This window comes from Megascapheus bottae, chromosome 27 (assembly GCF_031878675.1).
Source record: "Megascapheus bottae isolate mThoBot1 chromosome 27, mThoBot2.hap1, whole genome shotgun sequence".
NCBI classification, from domain to species: Eukaryota; Metazoa; Chordata; class Mammalia; order Rodentia; family Geomyidae; genus Megascapheus; species Megascapheus bottae.
This window is the reverse complement of record NC_143535.1, coordinates 22173856-22201616: the sequence shown is the minus strand read 5'-3', so window position 1 is coordinate 22201616 and position 27761 is coordinate 22173856. Positions and strand designations below refer to the sequence as shown.

General features: G+C 40.2%; 1 protein-coding gene and 1 long non-coding RNA gene across 4 annotated transcripts in view; one reads left to right on the top strand and one right to left on the bottom strand.

The window, feature by feature from the left end:
• Prdm10 (PR/SET domain 10) overlaps positions 1-27761 on the bottom strand; it is a 100834-nt gene that overhangs the window by 60348 nt on the left and 12725 nt on the right. The window contains exons 2-5 of the mRNA XM_090319747.1: positions 16136-16239; positions 12193-12382; positions 8390-8554; positions 6733-6792 (exon numbers count right to left, since the gene is read on the bottom strand). Coding sequence (XP_090175873.1) covers positions 6733-6792; positions 8390-8554; positions 12193-12261 — 294 coding nt within the window. The 5' untranslated portion in view covers positions 12262-12382; positions 16136-16239. The remainder of the gene's footprint in view (positions 1-6732; positions 6793-8389; positions 8555-12192; positions 12383-16135; positions 16240-27761) is intronic.
• On the top strand, positions 8400-17546 carry LOC150045762 (uncharacterized). 3 transcript variants are annotated; one of them, XR_016532846.1, is made up of 4 exons: positions 8400-8571; positions 9501-9574; positions 12222-12399; positions 17276-17546. It is a non-coding gene; the product is annotated as an uncharacterized LOC150045762 (long non-coding RNA). The 3 variants fall into 3 exon arrangements; XR_016532844.1 differs by having other exon boundaries at positions 12128-12399; XR_016532845.1 differs by having other exon boundaries at positions 12068-12399.

The following is a 27761-nucleotide window of genomic DNA, read 5'->3' as shown; positions in this document are numbered from 1 at the left end:
AGCCTCCTGAGGAACTAGGATTAAAAGTGTGAGCCACTAATGCTCAGCTGAAATCATTATTTCAAAGATTTTCTAATTTCCATTTAGAATTCTGGATTTTTATCCACTATTTGACTTGTACAAACATACCTTTTTCTCAATTTCACACACAAACTTGGTCTTAAATACCTTAAAATGTCAATACTTCGTTTTTTTGGGTTTTTTTTTGGGGGGGGGCCTCTAGTCATGGAGCTTTAACTCAGGGCTTCAGCGCTGTCCCTGAGCTTTTCAGCTCAAGGCTATTGCTCTACCACTTGAGTGCCACAGCGCTACTTCCAGTTTTCTGGTTAATTGAAAATAAGTTTCTCAGACTTTCATGCCTTGGGCTGGCTTTGAACCACAATCCTTAGATCTCAGCCTCCTGATCAATTAGCATTAGAGGCATGAGTCACTGGTGCTCAACTGTCAATACCTTTATCTCTACTATTTTTTACTCAGGGAATTCATCGTAAGAAAATAATGTGATATGATATCCATGGCATGTTCTCCATAATAGTCCAAAACATAAAAATGCCAAGAGAAAGAACCTAACCATAAACCAATAGAGAACATAAATACTAGCACACTATAACAGATGTATATATAATATATACTTGGACAAAAAAATTATTCACATAAAATAATACTTCCTATTTGAGGTCATAGACCCCCACAGTACTGCAGTTCACAGCTGGTCATGCTCCTTAGAACCCACTTTACTTCTTATAAATGATGGTAACACACCAACTGTTCAGTTTTCAAACTGTAAAATCAAAGTATACAAGTTATCAACTAAAGAATAAAAAAGGAGCTAGGTGTCATTGCCTCATGTCTGCATTACTAGCTAGTCAGAAAGCTGTAAGGCTTGGATTGAAGTAGAACAGTCTGTGAGACTGTCTCAATTAACCAGCAAAATGTCAGAATGGAGATGCTCGAGTTATTAAGAGTACCATCTGTGAGTGAGAAAGCCAAGCAAGACCATGAGGCCCTGAGTTCAAGCCCCAGGACTGGCACACTTAATTAACTTATTTAATAATAAGTAGAAAGTGCTTTTCCATACAAATTTAAGGGGATTTACTAATACACATAGATAGCTGACAAGAAACTAAACCTACTTGAATTCACTCTTGCCTTCAGAAAGAAGGTACTCTATTACTTTCACACTATGTGGAAAAAAAGCAGTCCTGCAAGTCAGACAGGATCTAGTACAAATGGGAAGAAAGAGAATGAACTCCAGGAAGAACTTCAGTTTTTCAGAAGCCAGAATGGAGACAGTCACCAGTGGCTCACACCTCTAGTCTCAGCTACTCAGGAAGCTGAGATCCAAGGATCATGGTTCAAAGCCGGAACAAGCAGCAATGTTCCCAAGATTTTTAACTCTAATTAACCAATAAAAACTTAGGAGGTGTGGTTTAAGTGGAAGAATGCCAACCATGAGCAAAAAAGCTAAGAGCATCTGGTGGCTCATGCCTGTAATCCCTAGCTTCTAAGGAGGCTGAGATCTGAGGATCATGGTTCAAAGCCAGCCTGGGCACTAAAGTCTGTGAGACTCTTGTCTCCAATGGAAGTGATGCTGTGTCTCAAGGGGGGGGGGGTGGCCTTGAGCTGAAAAGCTCAGGGACAGTGCCCAGGCCCAGAGTTCAAGCCCCACCATGAAAGAAAGAAAGAAGAGAGAGAGAGAGAGATAGAGAGAGAGAGGGAGAGGGAGAGGGAGAGAGAAAGACAGGCAGGCAGGCAGGCAGGCAGGCAAGCTAAGAGCACAACTTAAAACTCAGGAGTTTTAAGTTCAGACACAAAACAAATAGAATCCAGAACAAGGAGGTTGCTGCTAAATGTATATGTACTTTAACCAGGAATCTTTTTCAATATTTAAGACAGAACAAGTTATAAAACAGTTCCAAATTTAAAAAACACACACATTTAAAATGTATTACTAGTCTCTAGAACTTAGGCCAATATCCTTTTTATTTCCTATCTTGTAGATGGCGAGGAAGAGATCGAGACACAGTCTCTGCCCATGGTGCTCCAGCTTCCGTGTGTGTGTGTGTGTGTGTGTGTGTGTGTGTGTGTTATATGTGCACGCGCACATGTGCATGCAAGTGCATGTACACCAGTCCTTGGCCAAGCTTTAAGTTTTTGTGCTGAAGGTTAATGCTCTACTACTTAAGCCACAGCTCTACTTCTGGCTTTTTTGGTGCTTAACTGGACATAAGAGTGCTGTGAGCCTGACGCCAGTGGATGACACCAGTACTCCTGTCCTAGCAACCCAAGAGGCTGAGAATTGTGGTTCAAAACTAGCCCAAGCAGGAAAATCCTTGAGAGTTTTTTCTTCACTTGACCACCAGAAGACCTGAAGTGACTCTGTGGTTCAAAGTGGTAGTGCACTAGCCTTGAGTACAAAAGCTTAGGGACAATGCCCAGGACCTGAGTTCAACCCCAAAGACAAAAAAAAAGCGGGGGGGGGGGGGGTGAGTTTCTGACTGAGCTAGCTTTGAACTAAGATCCTCAGATCTCAGCCCTCTGAGTGGCTAGGATTATAGGTGTGAGCCACTGGAATCTGGCTTCTATGTTTTTAAAAAAAGTTATATAAGTCAGATAAAGAATACATTTCTGAATAAGTACTTCCAGGGCCTATATTCAAAGAAACAGGAAAATTTAGTAGAAATGGATAATTTCTTAAATAAATATAGGTTACCCACACTGAACCAAGAAGAGAAGCCAACTGAACAAACCAATTTCATACAATGAGATAGCAGAAGCAATCAGAGACATGCCAACCAAAAAGAGCTCAAGTCCAGACAATTTCACTCGGAATTCTACAAGCCTTTTAAAGATGAATTAATACCTATACTCTTGAAACTCTTCCGAGAAATTGAAGCAAAAGGCGCCATACCAAACTCATTTTATGAAGCTAATGTCACACTCATCACCAAACCCGGGAAAGACTCAACAAAAAAACAGAGCTACAGATCAATCTCTAATGAACACAGACACAAAGCTTCTCAATAAAATACTAGCCAACAGAATCCAGAAACAAATTTTTTAAATTATACACTATGATCAAGTAGGCTTCATCCCACAGATGCAGGGCTGGCTTAACATTCGCAAATCAATTAATGTAATACATCATATTAATAAAGCTAGGGTTAAGAATCATGATAATTTCTCTAGATGCTGAGAAGGTATTTGACAAAATACAACATTCATTCATGTTGAAAGCATAAGAATAGGAGGTACATTCCTTAAAATAATTAAAGCCATATATGACAAACCTACTAATCAGTATCATACTAATTGGAGAAAGACTAGAACCATTTACCTTAAAATCAGGAACAAGACAAGGATGCTCACTCTCTCCACTTCTCTTCAATATAGTGCTAGAACCCTTAGCCAGAGCAATAAGGTAAAAGAAGGACATTAAAGGGATTCACACAGGGAAAGAAGAAATTAAACTATCCCTATTCGCAGATGATATGATCCTATACCTGAATGACCCAATAAACTACACTCCTAAACTCCTAGAACTAATAAACCACTTTAGCAAAGTGGCAGCTTACAAAATCAAACTTCAAAAGTGACTAGCTTTTTTGTATGCCAACAATACACAAACAGAAGGAGAAATCAAGAAAATGATCCCATTTGCAATAGCCCCCAAAAGAATAAAATACTTAGGAATTAACTTAATCATAGATGTAAAGGAATTATTTAATGAAAACTATAAAAGCCTAAAGAAAGAAATCAAAGAGGACACCATGAAATGGAAAGACATCCCATACTCATGGACAGGGTGAAAATGGCATACTGCCATAATTGATATACAATTTCAATGCAATCTCCATCAAAATCCCAAAGAAATAGAAGGTGTAATACAAAGGTTCATGTGGAACAACAAAAGACCTAGAATAGCCAAACCAATACTAGACAAAAACAGCAATGCCGATGGTATTACAATACCAGACTTCAAGCTCTACTGTTGAGCCAAAATAACAAAAACTGCATGGTATTGGCACAAAAATAGACCAGAAAATCAATGGAACAGAATAGAAGATCCAGAAATAAAATCACATAAAGTCAACTTATATTCGACAAAGGAGCCAGAGATATACAGTGGTACAAACACAGCCTATTCAATTATTGGTGCTGGCAAAACTGGGCGGCCACACGTAAACTAAAAATTGACCCTAGCCTGTTGCCATGCAGAAACTAACTCAAAATGGATTAAAGACCTCAATATCGGACCTGAAACCCAGAAACTGATACATAATAGAGTAGAAGAGACACTGAAACTCATGGGTACAGGCAAAAACTTCCCGGACAGAGTCCCAAAGTCACAACAGATTGGAGAAAGACTCGACAAATGGGACTACCTAAAAATAGTTTCTGCACAAAGGCATAGCTACTAAAGAAGAAAGACAGCCAACCAACTGGGAAAAGAAATTTACCAATAATACATCAGACAAATGCTTAATAGCCAGTATCTACAGGGAACTCAAGAAACTAATCCCCGCCAAACCCAACAAACCAATCACTAAATGGGCAAGGGAACTAAAGAGAGACTTATCTGAGGAAGAGGTTAAAATGGCAGAAAAACATATGAGAAAATGCTCATCATCCATGGTCATAAAGGAAATGCAAATAAAAATAACCCTAAGATACCACCTTATCCCAATTAGAATGGCCAATATTCTGAATTCAGACAACGACAAATAAATGCTGCAGGGGTTATGGAGAAAGAGGAACTGTACTTTACTGCTGGTAGAAATGTAAACTAGTATAACCACTCTGGAAGGCAGTTTGGAGGTTCCCGAAAAAACTAAAAATAGACTTTCCCTACAATCCCACCATACCACTCCTGGACATCTACCCTGAGCATCATAACCCAGGATATGATAAGGACACCTGCTCAGCCATGTTCATCTCTGCACTGGCTCACAATAGCCAAGCAATGAATATAACACACACACACACACACACAATGGAATTCTACATAGCCAACAAACAAGATAAAATAAAGGCTTTTGCTGGGAAGTGGATGAAACTACTGCAAATCATGTTGAGTGAGACAAGTCAAGACCAAAGGAACAAAAGGTGAATGGTATCTTTAATATGTGGATATTACATCCAAACAGTACAAGAGCAAGGACTCAATATTTGGGTATCCAAGGTTATAGACAGTCTTGGAGATACAGACATAATTACATAGACATAAAAATCTATGATGGGCTATATACTCTATAGACATAATGTTTTATTACATAGATTAATATGCATCTATAACATACAAACCTTCAGTTTAATTTTAATTATGTTCTAAAATCTATGTACCATTGATTATAAAGAGATTCCTTTCTTGAATATTTATTCATTAAACATTACATTTGAAATATGATATAAAAATCAATGTTAATAAAATCTTTGAAAAAAAAAGAGTACTTTTCTTTTTGTCATGTCTTCCCTTACTCTCTCCTACTTTTTCCTTCCCATCCTCCCCACAAGTTGTATCGCTCATTTTCTACATAGTGTTTAGTGAGTATCATTGCTACATTTGTTCACCCTTTGGCCCATCTCTGTGACTCCCTTACCATCCCAAAGACATATAAAGGAACAAACAAGATAAAAGGAAAAGGAAACAAAAACAGCAAAAAAGAAACAAAAACTCGGGCTGGGAGTTCGGCCTAGTGGTAGAGTGCTTGCCTAGCATGCACAAAGACCCGGGTTCGATTCCTCAGTACCATATACGTAGCAAAAAGCCAGAAGTGGTGCTGTGGCTCAAGTGGTAGAGCCCTAGCCTTGAGAAAACCCAGGGACAGTGCTCAGGCCCTGAGCCTAAGCCCAGGACTGGCAAAAAAAAAAAAAAAAAGAAACAAAAACTCTTGTTTCCAAACTCTTGTTTCTTTGTTTTACTGAAAGAACTAGAGAATGTTCTTAGCACATAAAAAACTGAGAGAGAGCAAGAAGGGATGACACTGTCCAAAAAGAAATGTACTCTTTACTGCCTTATGTAACCGTAACTCCTCTGTACATCAACTTTTTAATTGAAAAAATTATTAAAAAAAAAAAAAGAGAGAGAAGCATTTTACCAGGTACCAGTGGCCCACCCCTGTAATCCTAGCTACTGGGAGGCTGAGACATAAGGATTGGGATTAGAAGCCAGACCAGTTAGGAAAGTCTGTGACACTCTCTTCTCCAATTAATCACTATAAAAGCATGAAGTAGTACTGCGGCTCAAGTGGTACAGTGCTAGCCTTGAGCATAAAGGCTCAGGGAGAATTCCCAGGCTCTGAATACAGCCCCAAAAGGAAGAGGAGGAAGGAGGGGGAGGGAAAAAGATAAGGGAAGAGAGAAGAGGAAGGGGAAAAAAGAGCAAGGGAAGGAACAAGCATCTGAAGCTCAGTGCTGGTGGCTCACATCTGTAATCCTAGCTACTCAGAAGGCTGAGATCCAAGGACTGGAAAGTCAGTGCGACTCTTACTTCTAATCAAGCACCAAAAATGCCAGAAGTGGAACTGTAGCTTAAGTGGTAGAGCACTAGCTTTGGGCACAAAAGCTCAAGGACAGTGTCCAGGAACGGCACAACACACACACACACACACACACACACACACACACACACACATTCTGAGATGGAATAGGAAGATGGCAGTAGATATTCTCAGAACATGACTATCAAGTAATAACCCCCAACAACAAAAAGCCCCAGGGGCTAGCTCTTACCTGTTGAGCTGTAGCATCCTGTTGGACATAGGCTACCTGGCCTGGGTCTGTAAACAAAGTCTAGATAGAAAGAAAATATTTATTTATTTACCAGTAGATCTTTAAACAGCTTTCAGCTAATCACCCACATGGAAAAAAATTATCCTGCTGCTAAGCACCAGATCTTGGAAGAGCTAACTCACATTACAGCTGATTCATTAATAAAGAAGGCAAAGGTTGAAATCTCACACATGGCTAAAGGCTTTTGTTCAGATGGCTCAAAAGAGATTGTATAAGCCAACTATAATAATAACCATGATAATGTCTAACATTTCACTATTTTATTCCTAAGCAAAATCTACCCTGAGGTTAAATGTTACATCTAATTAGACAGACATGTCATGAAAATATAGTAAACTGCCAGAAGCAAGAATACATACATTCACACTAAATATACTCACAAGGAATTGTGAGAGTGAAAAATTGATGGAGATACACAAACATACAGAAGAGTATTACAAACATAATATTTACTCTTCTTTCAAATATAAATACATGTTTCTTAACAGAGATAAAAAGAAAATAATGCCTCATAACCAGTACTTAATTTAAAATACTAATCATTACAAACAGACAATAACAGCAATGAATAAATGCAGCAGTGGTATTCATAGACACTACTGAAAATGAATTATACAACTCGTGGGCAGAGAAGGGAGTAAAAAACTGGGAGAGAGTAAGGGAAAGGATGACAATGTCCAAAAAAAATTGTACTCATTACCTGACATGTAACTATAAACCCTCTGTATATCACCTTTATAATAACAAAGAATTCAATTTAAAAAATACAATAGGCTCAGAATGTGGCTTGGGATAGAGTGCTTGCCTGGCATGCATGAAGCCATGGGTTAGACTCCTCAGTACCACATACATGCCGGGGGGGGGGGGGGGGGTTGTACAAAAATGGTGCTGTGGCTCAAGTTGTAGAGTGCTAGCCTTGAGGACAGAAAGGTCCACAGCACCCAGGCCCTGAGTTCAAGCCCCAGGATCAGCAAGGAAAAACAAACAAACAAAAAAGTAAGTGGGATTATAATACAGCAAACTAAAAAGGAAAATCTTCAGACATATTATTCCAAAGTGATTAATATCGATACATATTGTGTCTAAACATGAAGAAGGCATAAGGGACCAAAAGCTATTGAATAATAAAGGTACATGGCAAGAGAGGGTAATTTGATTAAAGTACAATATATGCAGGTGTGAAAGACCACAGTGAAATCCTTAGTGTATAATTAAGATGCACTAAAAGCCATGACAGGAATGTATAACAGACCAGGCTTGGTGGTAGGCACTAGAGGGAGGAGGGAGGAGTATACACATTTTACAGTAAACACCTTGGCTTCTGTTATAGTTCCATAAATCAGAACGCGATAAACTAGCCAGTAGTCACTGGAACAAAAAGCTTGACATAAGACCAGTGTTCTAATTCCTTAGTGCACTTGATTTAAATACACAGGCCACCTCTTCCTCTACCAAGTTCGCTAAAAATTCCCTGAGAACACAAACACACATATGGGTATTGTCTATCATCAGCGTCTAGCATTATGACACACAAAAAGCAAACAGGGGTCATTGGTGAGTGAGTGAATGAGCAAATTAAAAACAGTCTTTGACGTGCCTGTGCAGCTTCCACAGGATGGATGTATACCAGTGTGTGTTCTGGACCGTCGACTGACGTGTAGGAGGTACCATCTGCTGTGTACACCACCTGCTGTGGTGGACGAACCTGGTCATCAGTGTAGACAATCTGAGCCACAGTTCCAGCATCCGGAACAAAGTGCACCTGGGGTGAGAAAAGAGGTGAGGTAGCAGCTCTCCTCAAAAAACCAACCTCACAAAGGCACACTTGAGCCTCTGAAACCCCTCCAGTAGAAGAGGAAGGCAATTGTACCTTCATTCATTCTGTGCTAGAGACTGGGAGACACTGAATTACTGCTTAAACTTGAATGCCTTCCTTCAAATATCTAATGCAAATAAGCCCTTGGGAGGGTGGTTAATGGATCCTAGAAAAGTGATTGCAGATTTCTTCATGGCACCACCACAAAAATAAAAAACTATGTATTATTCTGTGATCTGAAAAAAATGTCAAGACTCAAAAACCAATCACTTTCAACACATTATAAAAATTCTGGTTGGGTGCCAGGGGCTCACTCCTATAATCTTAGCTATTCCAGAGAATGAGCTCTAAAGATCGCCGTTCAAAGCCAACCAGGGCAGGAAAGTCTGTGAGACTCCTATCCAAGAAACTACTCAGAAAAAGCCAGAAGTAGCACAGTGGCTCAAATGATAGAATACTAGCCTTGAGTACAAAGAGGCCCAGGGTCAGCACACAGGCTGTCCCCAGAGCATACAAAAAAAAAATCTATAATCCTATAACCCTAATTACTCGGGAATCGGAGATCTGAGGATCATAGTTCAAAGCCAGCACATACATTTAAGTCTGTGAGACTCATTATTACTTCCAATTAACCACCAAAAATGGAGGTACAGCTCAAGTGGTAGAGTACCAGCTATGAGCAAAAAAGCTAAGCGAAAGTGCCAAGATCCTGAGTTCAAGCCCAGCACCACCCCAAAAAAAATCTGTTTTCTAATAAGCTGTCTTGCAACAGACATATTAAAATAAGGTCATCTTCTTGCTTACAAGTTCTTTCATACTCCAAGGGCATACTGGAGGCAACTGAAGAAATGACTGCTGAATCACTACGAATAACCAAATTCTTCCTTTCCAGCTAGAACAAGAAACAGGCAGCCCTAATGAAATACTCTCAAGAAGTTCTACACAACTATTGAAGCTGTCACCAAAGTAAGTCATTTTTTGCACCTTTCAACTCAAAAAAAGCTTAAAGTAGAAACTGAGTTTTGTGAAATGCTTTCTGAGTGGTTGGTTTGGGAGGACTGCATTCCAGAGGCTGCCACTTGGCACTGGGCCTAAGGCCTGATATGGAAAGGCCTGGAAGCAGATGACCAAAGTACACATTTGGGAAATAAATAATTTATGTGCTTCTAGTGAGGTTAGGCACTCTTAGGCTGGAATTCTTATTGCTCTACTGACTTGGCATTGGACTTTTTCTTTTCTTTTTTTCTTTTTCTTTTTTTGCTCATTAACAGCACAGGAGTTTGAACTCAGAGCCTCAACTAACTACTCTGGGACAAATCCAGTAAGCCATATCTCCAGCTCAGTTTCCCACTTGTTATTTTTAGGATACAGTCACACTTTTCAGGGCTGTGCCACAGTTTTGACCTGCTACTTACTTTAGGCTTCCCGTTATTGCTGGGGTGACTGGAAGGCCCCTCCATGGAGACAGTCTCCAGACTTTTTTTTTTTTTTTTTTGCCAGTCCTGGCTTGAACTCAGGGCTTTGAGCACTGTCCTTGTGTTTTCTCAAGGCTAGAGCTCTACCACTTGAGCCACAGTACCACTTCTGGCTTTTTTCTATGTATGTGGTACTAAAGAGTTGAACCCCGGTCTTTGTGCAAGCTAGGCAAGCACTCTACCACTAAGCCAAACTCCCAACCCCTCTCCCAGGCTTTTCTAACCAAGCTGGCCTGGAATCATGATCTTGGCGTGACAGAGTGCATGCCATTGTGCCAGGTATAGGTTAAGAATGGGTTTGGAGGAACTGTTCTTACCGGGCTCGTCTCAAACAATAATCCTTCTATCTTTAGACTCTCACTGCCACACAGCGAGCATTAGAGGTGTGAGCCAGCTGCAACTGACTGGACTTAACCTTTTTAAATGTCAGTTTTTTCCACTAGGGAATAAAGATCCTGAAAATGATACAAACTAACTTAATCCCCAGAAGAGGGGAAAAAAGAGCTTTGAGAGTAGGTAATCAAACACCACAGAAATATAACTAACTTCACTACAATACTAAACAATGAGACTAGCCTCTACATGCATTTGATTTTCCATGAAGAAAAAGTTTATATATTGGGAAAATTTAGGCTCAAAATGTATTTTCAACTTTCATTACCATTAAGATAATTTTGTGACTTTTAGGTTTATAATTCTATGACTCAAGATTTGGTCACTGACATCAAAGTTTTGAACTAACATGAATACTTTTAAAAAAAGGGAGGCAGGGGTTTGGCTCAAGTGATAAGTGCTTGCTTCTAGAATGCAGAGGTTCAATCCCCAGTAGAGTTTTGGGTTTTTTTCTTTTAAAAAAAAAATAAAAAAGGAAGAAAAGAAAAAGCATTACCTCAAAAGATGAGACATTCAAGCCTTCCTCACTCAGATTCTGCAAATAAGAGTTTGCAGAATCAGGATTCCTGGCTATGAGCAGAAATGACTAGAAAGAAAAGGTCTGGGGAGGGAGGGGGATCCTGACCTCACCTTTCTATTGTCTGGTTATTAACAGATAAGGCACAAATATCATTGCAACCAGATTTTCTTTAGTTTTGCTTTGTGTTAGATAAGATACACCAGAATATATAACTTCAGGAAAGTAGATTTTAAAATGATTTATTTAAGGATCAAAGTAATGTGCTCTATTAATCTCCTGCAAACATCTCTGGTACTGTTTTATTGTTTTTGTTGTTATTATTATTATTATTACAAAAGGTTCATTGTTACATCTTATTTCTAGCACTGCTGTTTTTAACTTTTCCAACTGAAACTTTAAATTCGTTACCAATGATAATCTTTATATTACTGAAATTAAATAAGATATGCATATTTAAATGCTTCAAGGTTAACTTCCTGATTTTTGATAATAGTGCTGTGGTGATATGCTCTAATGAAAAATTAGATAAAACCTTTACATGTATTATCCTAATGTGTAAAAAAAATTATATATTAGTCATTTACAAATCACAGCTCCATATGACTTGTTAATTCATCGTACAAGTCAAATCCATCCCCCCCCCCAAAAAAAAACCACTAAAACTTGCCTTTAGTAAGAATCCAAAGAACAGACAACTGGTTCTGAGAGCAATTCAAGAAGCAGAGTTCATCTCTGAACAGTGTGGCATTTGAGTAAGAGTCAAACCACCAAACCTGGTGACTCAGAAGAGGACAACTGGCCCTTGGAGGTTTATATTCAAATTTAAAAAGAAAAGAAAGGGCCACTCACATTATAAACAGACTTTGTGCTTTATTACTCATGGAAAAAATCAAAACCATATACTAGATAACATCAAGGAAAAGAACAATTGCTTGAGCATAAATAAAGCAGAGTCATCAAGTTGATTCTGATAGAAAGCTACAGAGAAGGTGACAGGTAGGGGTGGTGAATAAGTTCTTCTGACTCACTGTATTCAAAGTACTGATATATTTCCTACTCTTTACATGCAAGTTCTTCACATTGGCTCCCTCTCAACCACTCATTACTAGAGAGGAACCATTATTTCTTTAGCTGTCAGCAAACTATCCAGCCAAAACACTACTAAGAAGAGCAAGTAGGAAAAGACCACCCTTCACCTGTGTAGTATTCTGCTCATGCTCTGCAGACGTCTGCCACACGTGAGCGCTTTCATCCTTGGAATCCATCGTCTCCCGGCTGGACAGCTCCAAGTCTGGGCCACCTACGGCAACAGCACAAAGTAGAGGACAGTCATCTGTCCAGCACACGTGTACTCATAAAGGACAGAATAGTCTCTCTGCACTGTGCCTGTGAAGAGACAGAAGGTAAGTAGGTGAATACATTTTAATCAATTATAGCTTCAACCACAAAAAGAAAGAAAAAAGAAAAGCTGTGTTAAAAGTCAACACATCTGGGCCAAATAATGGAGAAGTTACTCATATAATACAATGAATTGCCTATTATGGGATATGCGTATCTGTGTAGACCACCGCATAGAGAATGTAACACTCTTTAAAAACATTGAAGGTAAAAGAAAAAAAGGCGAGGGAGGGCTGGGAGTTTGGCCTAGTGGTAGAGTGCTTGCCTAGCATGTACCAAGACCAGGGTTAAATTCCTCAGTACCACATATGTAGAAAAAGCCAGATGTGGCTCAAGTGGTAGAGAAAGCCAGAGGACAGTGCTCAGGCCCTGAGTTCAAGCCCCAGGACCAGAAGAAAAAACAACTGAAGGTGAGCAGGACACAGGAGGCTTAGACCTGTAATCCTAGCTTACTGAGGAAGCTGAGATCTGAGGATCATGGTTCAAAAGCCAGCCAGGGCAGGAAAATCTGTGGAGTTTTTTTTGTGTTGTTGTTTTAAGCATTTCAGTGCATTTTTTAAAGCAATGTAAGCCTAATAAAAGAGAAAAACATGGTTGAGTTAAATACAAAACATTTATAGATCATAAATCCTAACCAACTAATTTTTGTGGGTCAGTAGTTTGGGCTATGCTCAGATCTCAGAGAGAGGCAACAGCCAGGCTTTTTTAGCCAGAGCAGCCTTGAGGCAATTGCTGTTAGATACATGTATCTAATATGTATCTCCTGTGAGTCTACTGTGTCTACTGGGAGGGGTTTATGGTACTCCTCAGGTTCACTGCACATTTAGGCCTTTTTTAAAAATTAGCTGACATTAGTTAAACAAGGGGATTTCACTGTCACATTTCCACATACTTACAATACACCACTAAACCAAAAAAGCTGCAAGTGGAACTGTGGCTCAAGTGGCAGAACACTAGCCTTGAGCAAAATGAAGGTCAGGAATGGAGTTCAAGCCCCAGGACTGGCACCAAGAAACGAACAAAAACAAAAACCACTGAAGGTATGCTGGAGGACTGGCTCAAATGATGGAGCACTTGTCCAACATAAGGAAGGCCACAGGTTTGATAGGTGGTACAGGGGCAGGAGGAGGGAAGGAAGAAGTACAGGAGATTCTAAGGAGCTTCCCATATGTTAAATGCAGTTAAATTATAGGTCTGATTGCTGTGTAGCCCAAGGTCTTTTCTGTTAGACACTATCTATGTAAGCACTACCCCAAATGAACCATAATATAACAAAAATGACCAAAAAAAAAAAAGTAGAAAAAGATGGCAGGTGCAGGGAGCCACAATTTGGAAAATACAAATATAAACTTCACTTCCCCCTAACTAACCAAATCAAGTTTTACTAAATAAGCATCAACATGTATAAAAATCTACACTTGACAGGGAACATGGCCTAGTAGTAAGAGTGCTAGCCCTGGGTTTGATTCCTTAGTTCCCCATACACAGAAAAAACCAGACATGGAACTGGTGCTGTGGCTCAAGTGGTAGAGTGCTAGCCCTGAGTTCAAGCCCCAGCATTAGCCTCCCTGCCCCTCACTCCTCCCCCCAAAAAATCTATACTTCAAAACAACATTCCTGAAAGTACAGAGCCTTGATCTGGCAAAAGCTAAGCAAAAGCTTCGGAACCCCATTTTCGGGGGGGGGGGGGTGGGGGGGGGAGGAACTTTCCAAACCAGACTTATTCAGGTAACGATCTTCTCTTATATTAAGTATGATAAAATACTAAGGTTTTGTTTGGCTTTTGTGCTGGTCTTGGGCCTTGAAATCACGGCCTGGGTGCAGTCCCTGATTTTGCGCGCATGTGTGTGCGCGTGTGCGTGTGTGTGTGTGTGTGTGTGTGTGTGTGTGTCTGCCAGTTCTATCCTATTCAACTTGAACAATGTTGTCACATCCATCAACAGCTGATTATATAAACAAATAGGGCATGACAGAACTTTCTGGGGAAAAAAATGGTAATACTGTGTTTCTTGAATCTGGGTTAGGAAAGTGCTTACACAGTGATGCAGGGCCATATGTGTTACAGTCATCAGCCAGACACTGATAGCTTACACCTGCTATCCTAACTAGCTACTCAGCATCTGAGGATCATGGTTCAAAGCCAGTTCAAGCAGGAAGTTGTAAGACTCTTATTCCAATTAGCCATCAAAAAGCTAGAAAAAAGTAGAGCTATAGCTCAAGTGGTAGCTACAGAGCTACCAATATAGGGATAACCTTGAGTGAAAAGCTCAGAGATAGTGCCCAGGCCCTAAGTTCAAGCCCCAGGACAAGCACCAACAACAACAACAAAAAAAAATCAAGCTAGGAGTTTGGTCTATCGACAGAGTACTTGCCTAGCATGCATGAAGACCCAGGTTTGATTCATAGGTACCAGACACATAGAAAAGGCAAGACGTGATGCCATGGCTCAAGTGGCCCAAGGACAGTGCTCAGGCCCTGAGTTCAAAGCCCAGGACTAGCAAAAAAAAAAAATCTTCGACCAGATAAGCATAGTTGACCTGCAATTCTGGCACTCAAAGGCTGAGACAAGAAGACAATGAGCTCAAGGATAGCACTTCCATAACAAGACTATCTCAAAAAACAATCAATACAGGTAAAATTGATCAAAATCATACCCAAATAAAGTTGATAATTAGAAAAAATACTGCCTTTACAGCGTAGTACTATTTTAAGAATAGTTAAAAAGGCACTCAAGACAAAGTTCATATAAGATATAAATTATCTCAAAAAGCTTCTTTTTTTTTTTTGGCCAGTCCTGCAGTTTGAACTCAGGGTCTAGGCACTGTCCTTGGGCTTTCTCAAGGCTAGATCTCTACCACTTAAGCCACAGCACCACTTCTGGCTTTTATTCTGTGCATGTGGTACCAAGGAATCAAACCCAGGACTTTGTGCATGCTAGGCAAGCACTCTACCACTAGGCCACGATCCCTGCCTTTATTTATTTATTTATTTATTTATTTATTGTCATTTGTGGGGCTTGAATTTAGGGCTTTCCACTTGCAGTCACAGTGCCACTGCTGGTTTTCCGGTGATTAACTGGAGATAAAAGTCTCATGAACTTTCCTGCCCAAGCTATCTTTGAACCTCAATCCTTAGATTTCATTCTCTTGAATAGTTAGAATTACAGATGTGAGATACAGGTGCCCAGCTAAAGCTGCTATAAGAAAAAAAAAAAAGAGGGGGGGAAGGAAAGAAGGAAGGAAGGAGGAGAGAGAGAGAAAGGGAGGGAGGGAGAGAGGGAGAAAGGAAGGAATTTAGGAATAAATATTAATAGAAAAATATTCATATGAAAATAACTTTAAAATTAAACAAAAGGATACAAGATTTAGTAACTATAAAATCAGACCATGTCTCATATAAGGAAAACTAAGAATTTTTCTCATAACCATAGTGATATGCTCAAAACTAGGAAATTCACTAGAAATATTACCTCACTTATAGACCTCATTCAGATTCTTTCATTTGTCTAATATCTTTGATAGCTAAAGAGACACTTTCTTCTGGCCTTGGTCCAGCCTCATTCAGATTCTTTCATTTGTCTAATATCTTTGATAGCCAAAGAGACACTTCCTTCTGGCCTTGGTCCAATCTGGTATTGTACATGAGCATTCAATTGTCATGTCCCCTCAGGGTCCTTCAATTCAATGGTTCCTTCTTACCCTTCTATGCCCTTCACATGTGTGAAATACCCAGGTCACTTACCTTCCAGAACGTTCTTCGATCTCAACTTGTCTCATGTTTCTTCATGGTGAGATGCAAGACATAATTTTTAGCAGAAATACCACAAAAGACATATTAAGCCCTTCCTGTAAAGAAATTTGAGAATTTTTTTCTCAAATTTGGTTTTTTGATTGCCCAAGTAATCAAATGCAACCGATACTATACATGATTAGCCCTGAGTTCAAAATCCAGAATTAAAAAAAAAAAAATACATCACTACATTGCAAACAGAAGTGAAGCTGAGTGTTGGTGACTTATACTGTAATTAGCTACTCAGGAGGCTGAGATCTCAGTTTGAAGCCAGCCCAGGCAGAAAGTTCACCTTGAGACTCCTATTTCCAATTAGCAACCAGTAAACTGGAAGTGGAACTGTCTCAAAAGTAGTAGAATGCTAGCCGGCTAGTGGTAGAGTGCTTGCCTAGCATGCACGAAGCCCAGGGTTCAATTCCTTGATACCACATACATAGCAACAAGCCAAAAGTGGGGCTGTGGTTCAAGTGGTAGAGCTCTAGCCTGAGAAAGCCCAAGGACAGTGCTCAGGCCCTGAGCTCAAGCCCAGGACTGCAAAAAGAACCAAAGCAAAACAAAGAAGTATCGTGCTATACTTGAACAAAAGAGCTCAAAGACAGAGTCCAGGCCCTAACTTCAGCCCCATGATCAGCAAAAAAGAAACAAAGAAAACTAATGTGGCATAGTGGCACATAAGGCAGTAGAATCAGCTTGAGTCTAGGAGTTCAAGGACTGCCTGAGGAACATAGCCAGATTGTTTCCCCCCAAAAAAGATCCTTATCTTCTTGAAGCTTCCAGTCTACTAGTCTACTTATTTTTTCTGTACAACGCTGTATAGTGAGAAATGTAACTTCTAAAATCTGATACATCTGGATACTGAACTCCAAATCTACCATACCTTAGTAGTTGTGATTTCAGGAGTCATGCGCTCTCATAATAATAGTAAGATTACTAAATTGTTGAGACTTTAATGATTAAAGTGTTTAACATTATGATAATAGCAATAATTATATCATTATATGATAATACAATAATTATTTAAATAAATATTAGATGCTATTTAGGAATAATTATATTATTATTATTAAACTTATAATGATTTTCCCTTCCCAGAATGGAGGAATTAACAATCTGTATGGTTTCCTCAAGATGGTGAGACACTTCCCATTTTAACATTGTTGCATAGGAGAGCTTGCACCCTCAGTGACATCCTGCAGTCATTACTATCCATGTACTGCCTTCGACTGAACAACTGCATTGTTGGCATGGCACACACTGAGGCCAATTGCCAATTTAAGTATCCTGAAAGAGACTACACTCTAATTTGAAAGGGATGGAAACAGTAATATGGCTTAAGTTTGACTTGGGACCAAGAATGCATCATTAGAATAAACGCTTTAAGAAGCAGAGGCCTGCCTAATGTGCTACTGCTATTGAGATGTATGGACAAGAATGACCTACCATGGACCAGGTAAGAACACCTCAGAATAGTACATGCAGAGTAAGTGTCAGATGCTCAGAGTAGATTCCTGGAGATCCTGGTCTGCCCTCTTTTAAGAGATGCCAAATCACTCACCCTCTTGATAGCAAAGAGAATGACCTTGAGTGGGAAATTACTGGTGCCACAAATGCTGAGAGGATGCTCAAGAGTCAAGCTCTGAGAAGAAATTTTAGGAATTGCATAGTCACTTTATTTCACTCCCATGTATGCACAAATGATATGATAAAAATCTGTCTCAATAAATTTCAGAGCTCTGAGTATATAGGAAGAGTGCATGTAATTAGCCTCTCCAGCACTTACCACAACCACAAAAAGCATATAACACAAATTCTAAGTAGTACCAGCTATCTAGGAGATAGAGATCTCCAGATTTGTGGTTAGAGGCCTGTGGATTGGGGGCAGTGAGAAATATCCCACAATGACAAACAAGCCAGCATAGTAGGTGTAACTGTGATTTCCCCCCATCCCCCCCTGTACCCACCCCCCACACACAGAGAAACATATAGAGGCCAGCCCAAGCAAAAATATGAGACTCTTTCTGAAAAATAACTAAAGCAACAAAGGACTGGGGGCATGGCTCAAGTGATAGAACACTCGCCTAGCAAGTGTGAGGCCCTGAGTTCAAACTCCAAAACCACAAATCTCTAAGGACATGGAACACATGCGTAGTACACAGTGAGCACAGGGGATGAATGAAGCTGAGCAGAATGTGCTCCGCCACTACCACACTGCTAGGAAGCAGAAGCAGGCACACCGCGAAAACAAGGGACCTTTTACTTAAGAGCTAATGAGAGCCGAAAGGCTTATGTTCAGGTTACAAAACCTGGAAATGCCCTATTTTCTTTATAGTACTGGAGATGGAACCCAAGGCCTGGCACGTGTTAAGCAAATACTCTATCACTGAGTTATATTTCCAACCTCCCCACTCTCTTTTTAAAAATTATTTTTAATGTTTTTATTGTTTTCATAAAGGTGATGTGCAGAGGGATTACAGTTACATAAATTAAGTAAAGAATACATTTTTTTCTTCTCCCCCCACAAACCCTCCCCCAGGTCCTAGGACTTGAACTCTGGGCTGGGGCAAGTGTATATTTTGTTTTGTTTTGTTTTGTTTACAATGTCATGCTTTCTCTTGTTCTCTCCAGTTTGTCCTCCCATCTCCACTCACAAGTTGTGTATAGTTCACTTTCAGCATAGCATCTAGTGAGGACTACTGCTGTATGTTCACCCTCTGTCCCTTCATTTCTGTGTCTCCCCTACCCTCCCAAAGACAAACAAGACAAAAAGAAAATAAAAACAGCAATAAAGAAAAGAATCTCTTGTTTCCATTTCCTGAGGTTCATTTCAATAAATAACATTTTATATGATCAGATGTACATATACATCTAACTGTCCCCCTTTAAAAAAAAATTGTGTAACTCCTTCATGAAAACCCTGCTTTTATTTCCTCTGAGACATTCAGTTTCTCTGGCATATTTACCCTATTAAAATTGTCTATATTGTACATCTACTAGAATTAAAAATACATTTACTTTAGACTTAGTCCAAAACTAACTTTCAGGGCTTCCAGCCGTGCATTGGCTGGGGTCAGAGTGCTACCATACATGGGACATGCTAGAGCAGATGAAAACACTTTACATCAAGCAAAAACAATACATGATTCCATTACTTTCTTAACTTTTGCCTGGTCTGGCCTCAAACCTCCATCCTTCTTATCTCTACCTCACAAGCAGCTGGATTACAGGTGTGAGCCACTATATTTGACTACAAGTAACTTTCAAATTTGACCTCTTAGTCAAGTAGCTGTCATCAGTTGCTCAGACTAGAACACCAATTTAATATTCTATATCATCATCACACATTTGCTAAACATGAGTCTTCTTTGTGTTGGGTTATATATTAATTACAGTACTATAAATTTTAGAAGAGGGGGAAGGGAGAGAAGGGGAGAAGAAAGGAAGGGAAGGGATGAAAAGGGAAGAGAAAAAAGATGGAAAAGAGGGGAGTAAAAGAAATTAAGCCAAGCCTGGTGCCAGTGGCTCAAGCCTATAATCAGTTATTCAGGAAGCTGAGACCTGAGGATCACAGTTCAAAGCCTAGGCAAGAAAGTCCATAAAACTCTTCTTTCCAATTCACCTCCAAAAAGCTAGAAGTAGGCTCAAGTGGAAGACTGCTAGCCCTAAGCAAAAACCCTCAGTACCAGTACCTAGGCCCTGAGTTCAAGTCCCAAGATTGACCAAAAAAACAAAAACAAAAAAACAACTAAGCCAATAAGCTTTTGACTAATAAAATTATTTGCTTCTGGGTTTTTTTTTTTTTATTGCTGTTGTTCTTTTTTGCCAGTTCTAGGGCTTGAACTCAAGGCATCGACACTGTCCTTGGACACTTTTTGTTCAAGGCTAGCACTCTGCCATTTGAGCCACAGTGCCACTTCCGGTTTTGTCTGTGTAAGTGGTTCCAGGGAATTGAACCCAGGGCTTCGTGCATGCTAGATGAGCATGCTACCACTAGGCCATGCTCCCAGCCCAGTTTTTGTTTTCTTTTTTAGGTAAACCATGATGAATCTAGAATATTTCTCTATAGCCACGGAAACCTAATAAAGGATTTAAAAACAATACTAGAGTGATTAGCTATTCCTGCTGAGATCATTCACACTTTAACAACAGTTAGAAATGTTTACAATGAAGGCAACAATGAAAACTGCCAAGAAATCTTTCCAGATAATAAAATTTCATGCCACTGAGTAAGCAGACAATGGGAGACCAACTTTATGGCAAATAGCACTTAATTTTGTGAATCTGAGTTACCTGTTTTTAACGCAAAATCTACTACACAATAAACCCTAAAGAAAGGTCTCGGCCAGAAGTTTGGCCTAGTGGTAGTATGCTTGCCTAGCATGCACGAAGACCTGGGTTTGATTTCCTGGTACCCCATACATAGAAAAAAGTCAGAAGTGGTGCTGAGGATCAAGTGGTAGAGCTCTAGCAGGAAGGAGAGAGGAGAGAGAAAGAAAGAAAGAAAGAAAGAAAGAAAGAAAGAAAGAAAGAAAGAAAGAAAGAAAGAAAGAAAGAGAGAGAGAAAGAAAGAAGGAAAGAAAGGTAAGTCTCTGACTTGTTTCTAGTCATCATCAAGAAAAATACTGGACAACTAGAAGAAAGTGGGACATAAGTTTGAAAACAAATGAACAAGGGTTGGGTACGGTAATTTATACTCCAAAAGAAGAAATTAGAAGGATCTTGGTTCAAGATCCTTCAGACTTGACCAAAAAAATAAAAAAAAAACAAAACTATTTCAAGCAATAAGTGGGACACAGTGGCATATGAGACCCTATTTGTAAAATAAGTCAAAAAGAGACTGGAGACATGAATAAAGTGGTAGCCTATCAAATGTGAGACCCTGAGTTCAAACTCCAGTATCATGATTGGGGGGAGGGGAGGGGACATGACAAACACAGATTGAAAAAAAAAAAAGACAAAAACAAAATAGGGTAAAAGCCATCAGGCATGTCTCAGTGGTTCCCTTTCTTTCTCTCTTTCTCTCTCTCCCTCTCTCCTCAATGAGTCCTTTTGCCCTTCACCAAGCAATAACTCCTTTTCTTGTGCACTGGGGATTTTGAGGATTATCAACTAAAGGTTTTCATCTATAAAGAAGGTTCCTTTTCCAGTCAGGACTGGCCACTCCTTTCTTCAAGCCTTCCAGAAAAGAGTACAAGCAAATCTTCCTTCATGTTAATCTAGGAAATGTAGACTTTCTCCCCACTAGTTCAAATGGGAACTTTTCATGTGCCAAAAAATAAAATGCACCCTCCCACCCCATTTGATAGTCTAATTCTGATGCATCAAGATCCATCAAAGGGTCCTCACATTCCCTTAAGAGAAGAAAAGCCCAGGCAAAGTGGTACATTGGAGGTCAGAGCCTGAAAATCCTTGAGAGTTCAAAAGATTCATTCAGTAAGAGTTCTAAGATATGGAAAACCTTGATGTTTGCCTTTTCCTTTTGCAGAAAGAATAGCTGGTTAGCTGGTTAGCTGGTAAATGTGAAGGCCATTTCAAAGAGAAATCTGTCAGGGGTTCCCTCTAGTCTACTCTCACATAACAGTAGGAGGAAACCTCAGGGGAGTAGCAGATGCCAAGCCCATAATAATAACAATAACAATAACAATAATAATAATAAGTGCATGAACCAGAAGTGGGGAAGCTGGGACGTGTTCACATAATAAGTCCCATTGGCTCACAGAGCAGAACACCTCCACACTCAGAGACCTCTTGGGCCTTCTCCCAGAATACCTGCCATTTTCCCCTTCCCTCCCATCTACCCGCTCTCCAGCCAGCCACAGAGGCTTATCTGTAGTCTCTCAGGCAGTAAGGCTGGGTTGGCCCCACAGTGTGGCCTTCCAGAGCTGGGCTTGGAATTTCAGTGTATCTTACAGGTCCTCCTCCAAGGACTGTCTTTTGATCAGTGATTATCTAAGAGGGAAACCAGCAAGAGAGTTGGGGTCTACTTTGCTACTTCTGAGGTACTGGTCTCTGCATTCTGACTTTTTGGCAGCCAGAATTTCTCAAATTTCATAAGCCTAAAATCTAGAAGGCTCTGGATCTCTCAACAATCCTGCTAATCTGCACCCCAAAGAGCAGAAACATCCTACTGTGCAAAAGAAGGTGCAAAAGCCTAGACTTGTTTCCTACAAAGCCTCCCTCTCCAGGATCTGACTAACCCCTGCTGCTTGGCAGGAAACTGAAGGCAATCCCAAGACCATCCTCTCTTCCAGGACTCCCCTTTAACATTCTGTGAACACTTGAGAAGGGAGAGGGAGCTTGGCACCAGTGGCCCCCACCTGTAACCCTAGCTACTCAAGAGGTGAAGATCTGAGAATTGCTATTCAAAGCCAGTTCATGCAGAAAAATCTGTGAGACTCGTATCACCAACTTACCAGCAAAAAGTTGGAAGTGGAGGTGTGGGTCAAGTGGTAGAGTACCAGCCTTGAACAGAGAAAGCTGTAAGAGACAGCACCTAGGCCCTTAGTTCACACACACACACACACACACACACACACACACACACACACACAATTGAGTGTAGGGGCCTAAAGATCTACCTCTGAGGAATATGCTTGCCACAGCAAAGTCCAGGAGACTCTCTAAAAACTACCAAGACATAACAAGTGGAGCTGTGGCTCAAAGTAGTAGAGTGCTAATCTTGAGCAAAAAGGAGCCCGGAAACAGCACCCAGGCCGGGAGTTCAAGCCTCAGGATCCACCAACAAAAAAGGCAAGGCAAAACAGGGCAGGGCAGGGCAGGGCAGGAAGGGCAGGGCAGTGCAGGGCAGGGCAGGGAAGGGCAGGGAAGGGAGGGAATTGGAGGGGAGGGAAGGGAAGGGGAAGGGAGGGGAGAGGAGGGAAGGGAAAGGAAGGGGAAGAATGAGAAGGGAGATCTATATTTGGTTACAATCTCTCTTTCCCCATGGGGTGCACTGCTTGACGTGCCAACTCACCTGACTTGATGTGGGAGAACCCTAAGAACCCCTTAGGGGAGAGGCTAACATTAGAGGCTGACCATTAAATGACCCTGGGTGAATGTGCTATAGGCCCCCCCCACCCCTGCCTTTAGGAGAGTAATTTGTTACTTAACAAAAACATTTTCTGGGTGAATTCTCATAAATTAAAAATGTATTGTCATTAAAAATAATGGCATGCAATTACTACCATGGTGAAGACACTGTGTATATGGTATCTACGTTTATAAGTGAGCTTTAATGAGTTGGAAAGACAATAAACACCATACAGGAGAGGCAAATTAGAGATGACATAAGAGAACTTGAACTCACAACAATTATAGAACTAACTATTCAGGGATATGGGGCTCTGTTGCTCCCAAGTTAGGAAAAATCAAAATCAGGTATAGGTGTGTGTGTGGGTGGGTGTGGGTGTGTATGCCAGTCCTAGGTCTTAAACTCATAGTCTGTGCTGTCCGGGGGCTAGTCCTCTACCACTTGAACCATACCCCATTTCCAGTTGGTTTCATGGCTAAGTGAAGGCAAGAGTACTCAGACTTTCAGGCTCAGGCTGATTTTAATCTAAACTCCTCAGATCTCAGCCTCCTGAGTAGCAAGGATTACAGGTGTGAGCCACCAGTGCTTAGCCAAAATCAGTTCTCATAAATGCAAAGAATACACAGGTATTCCAAATATGGAATATATTTTGAATATAGACATATACACTGGAAACCAAATATGGAATTAAGTGATGATTTGGGAAGTTCTTACATACCTCATGGGTTACTATACTGTTTATGAACATTACATACCCTCAGCCTCATGACATTCCCAGACCAACACTGTCCACCCCCACTGTCCACAGACATGGAGCTCACACTAGCTAAAAATATGCTTGAGTTAGCATGAGGAAGCCCTTAGTGGGATGGTTCCTGGACTGAAATGTTCATCTGCCTCTTCACCTAGAGCCTGCAACCTGCTTAGCTAACAGGAAGAGGCAGCGACCCAGAATGACAAGGAGAGTGGCTGGAAATCACACATAAACAGTCTGTCCTTGCCCAGCTGCCCTTGAAAGCCCTTACATAATCCCCTGTGCAACGTTAAGGCCTCCAAGAAGCCTGCTCCTGACCAAAGTATCTCCTCCCTCAGTTCTGGTGTATGCCAGTCGCAGGCATGTGACTCAGCTTAACTTTCTCATGTAGAAAGTAGCTGTGTATCCCTATGGTAAGACTGGGAAATAATAAATTTGGTGAAACTGGAAAATAAGGGCTGTGGTATACCTCAGTGGAAGAATATATTTACCAGGCACAAGAATTGAATCTTCTTGTACTAAAAATAAAGTCAGTCAATCAATCCTTTTTTTTAAGGAAGTTATAAAAATGAAAAACTATAGAAAGTATTTGTCATATCTGACACATAGAAAACACTCAAAAATGTTTTGTTGGTGGGCACCAATGGCTCATGGATTGAGGTTCAAAGCCAGCCTAAGCAGGAGAGTATTATCTCCAATTAACTACCAGAGAGCCAAAAGTGAAGTTGTGGCTCAAGTGACTGAGTGATATCCCTGTGTGAAAAAACTCAGGGACAGTGTCCAGCCCTGAGTTTAAACCAACCAGTGGGTGCATGTGCACAAATACACACACACACACACACACACACACACACACACACACACACACACACACACACATCAGGGCCGAGAGCATGGCCTACTGGTAGAGTGTTTGCTTAGCATGCATGAAGACCCAGGTTCAATTCTTCGGTACCACATACATAGAAAAAGCCAGAAGTGGTGCTGCAGCTCAAGTGGTAGAGTGCTATCCTCAGAAAAACCTGAGGACAGTACTCAGTCCTGAGTTCAAGCCCTAGGCCTGGTTCAAAAAAAAAATCAGCATAGGATTAAACCTGTAGATTAAAATATTAATCTATATTTCTTATCATTTGGAGGGTTCAAATATGACAGCTGATAAATCTTTCATACTACATATACTACACAAAACTGCTTTTGCAGGCCTGGAGTTTGGCCTAGTGGTAGAGAGCTTGCCTAGCATGCACAAAGACCTGGGTTCGATTCCTCAGTACCACATATATAGGAAAGCCAGAAGTGGTGCTGTGGCTCAAGTGGTAGAGCGCTGGCCTTGAGGAAAGTCCAAGGACAGAGCTCAGGCCCTGAGTTCAAGCCCCAGGATTGGCAAAAAAAAAAAAAACCTGCCTTTGCTAAGTACATTCTAATGTCTTGTTTTGTCTTTGGAGTGTTTTGTTGTTAGGTTTTTTGTTTGTTTGTGATGCTAGGTTTTAAACTTAGAGCTCTCACAAGTTAGGATAGTACTCTACCCCTGAACCACAACCCCAGACCACATTCTAGTTTCTATTGTGTTCAGTTTATAGAACTTTTTCAGTTTCATTGCAAATTCAAATACATTACCAGCTAACCATAAGTAGTAGCCAGGATATGGAGGAACTGGAATGTTCACAAACTACTTCTGAGAATCTACTAAAAAGTAGGGGAAAAAATTATTACAGACATTTTGGAAAACAGTCTGATGACTCCTCAAAAAACTAAACCTGAGTTACCAAAAGGTCTAGGAATGAAGAACTGATGTACACTACAATAGGAAAGAACTTTGAAGGTATTATGTTAAGTGAAAGAAGCTATTGACAAAGGACTACACACTGAATATTCCATTTATATGAAATATGAATAACAGGAAAGTCAATAAAAGTCAAAACAAGACTGGTGGTTGCCTAGAGCTTAGGAAGCAATGGTGACAAGCATTATCTGATTCCTTTGAGAGGTTATAAACATTTTATAAAATTGTAGTAGCCGTGATGGCAAAACTGTGACTACATGAAAGCCAATGAATAAAATACATTGAGTTGTATGAATGTAAATTATATACATATATAAATATATATTTTATTTTTATTTTTGCAGTGCTGTGGATAGAATCTAGTGCCATGTACATACCAGGCAAGTGCTATACTACTAAGCTATATCCCTGTCCCAAAGCTATTTTTCAAAAAGAATGGAAGTTTAAATCAATATAAACTTTCTAGGAATTAATCTGAACAAAAACATTAGAGAGACTGGCAGACAGAGTCAGTAGTTTTTGCCCAGAGTAAACATGAGGTTTTTGGGGAAAAGGCAAGGGATCCCTTGTGGTGTGAAATTAGAGCCTGGCATGTTTCCAGGCAAGTACTCTACAAGTTGATGGACCTGTGCCCATCAACCTACAGGAGGGCATTTCTGATTAGCTTCTTGAGAAAGTTTCAAAGGGGGAAAAAGAAAGCAATTGAGGTGTTAGGGACAAGTAACAATGAAACTATGAAATGAAAAGCCTCATAGTTAGGATCAGGCCTGTGGAAGCAAGAGGAAAAGAATTTGAACATCATCCAACTGGTCTACCTACAGTTTAAAAGTTCATGAACCTGTTTTACCAGAATCCAGTAGGATGGCAGTGAAAAGACAAGATTCCAGGATCTCAATCATTAAAGATTCTGATGTAATCAACTCCTTTTACCCAAAAAGAAGGGCAGCAATCTGTTTGTAAACCTCTTAGGAGATCCAGCTAACTCCTGTAAGATATGGAAAGAGACTATCTGATCATCCTAGAATGAGGGACAGATTAAAATGAGGTTAAGACCTCATTTGTGATAAGCACCAACCAAAGATTAGAGCTCTGACTTGTCCAGGTTCAGACTAAATAAATATGTAAATAAATAAATAAGGCTTTTTTGTGTGCCAGTAGAACTTAGGGCCTTGCACCATCATTTAGCTTTTCTTTTTTTTTTTTTTTTTTCTTTTTTGCAAGTCTTGGGCTTGAGCTCAGGGCCTAAGCACTGTCCTTGGACTTTCTCAAGGCTAGAGCTCTACAACTTGAGCCTCAGCACTACTTCTGGCTTTTTTTTTCTATGTTTGTGGTACCAACAATATGAACCGGGTCTTTGTGCATGGTAAGCAAGTACTCTACCACCAGGCCAAACTCGCAGCCCCTCACTTAGCTTTTGCACTCACAACTAGTGCTCTACTACCTGATTCACACCTCCAATCTAGTTAAGTGGACATATGAGTCTCTTTAAAAACACAGCCTCCTGGGGCTGGGAGTTTGGCCTAGTGGTAGAGTGCTTGCCTAGCATGCATGAAGACCGGGGTTCAATTCCTCAGTACCACATACATAGAAAAAAGCCAGAAGTGGTGCTGAGGCTCAAGTGGTAGAGCTCTAGCCTTGAGAAAGTCCAAGGACAGTGCTCAGGCCCTGAGCTCAAGGCCAGTACTGGCAAAAAAAAAAAAAAAGAAAAAAAACAGCCTCCTGAATAACTAGAATTACAGGTGCAAGCCACAGGCACTCACTAAATAAAAACTTAGGGAAAATACATACACCTTCCATTAAAAAATGAAACTCAAAACCTATGACTCTATAGACATAATGTTTTATTTCATAAACTAATATGTATCTATGACATACAAACCCTTAGCCTAATTTTGATTAAGTTCTAAAAACTAAGTGCCAGTGATTGTATATAGAGATTCCCTTCTTGAATATGTTTGTTAAACTTGTCATTTGAAATATGATGTAAAAATCAATGATAATAAATTCTTTAATAAAA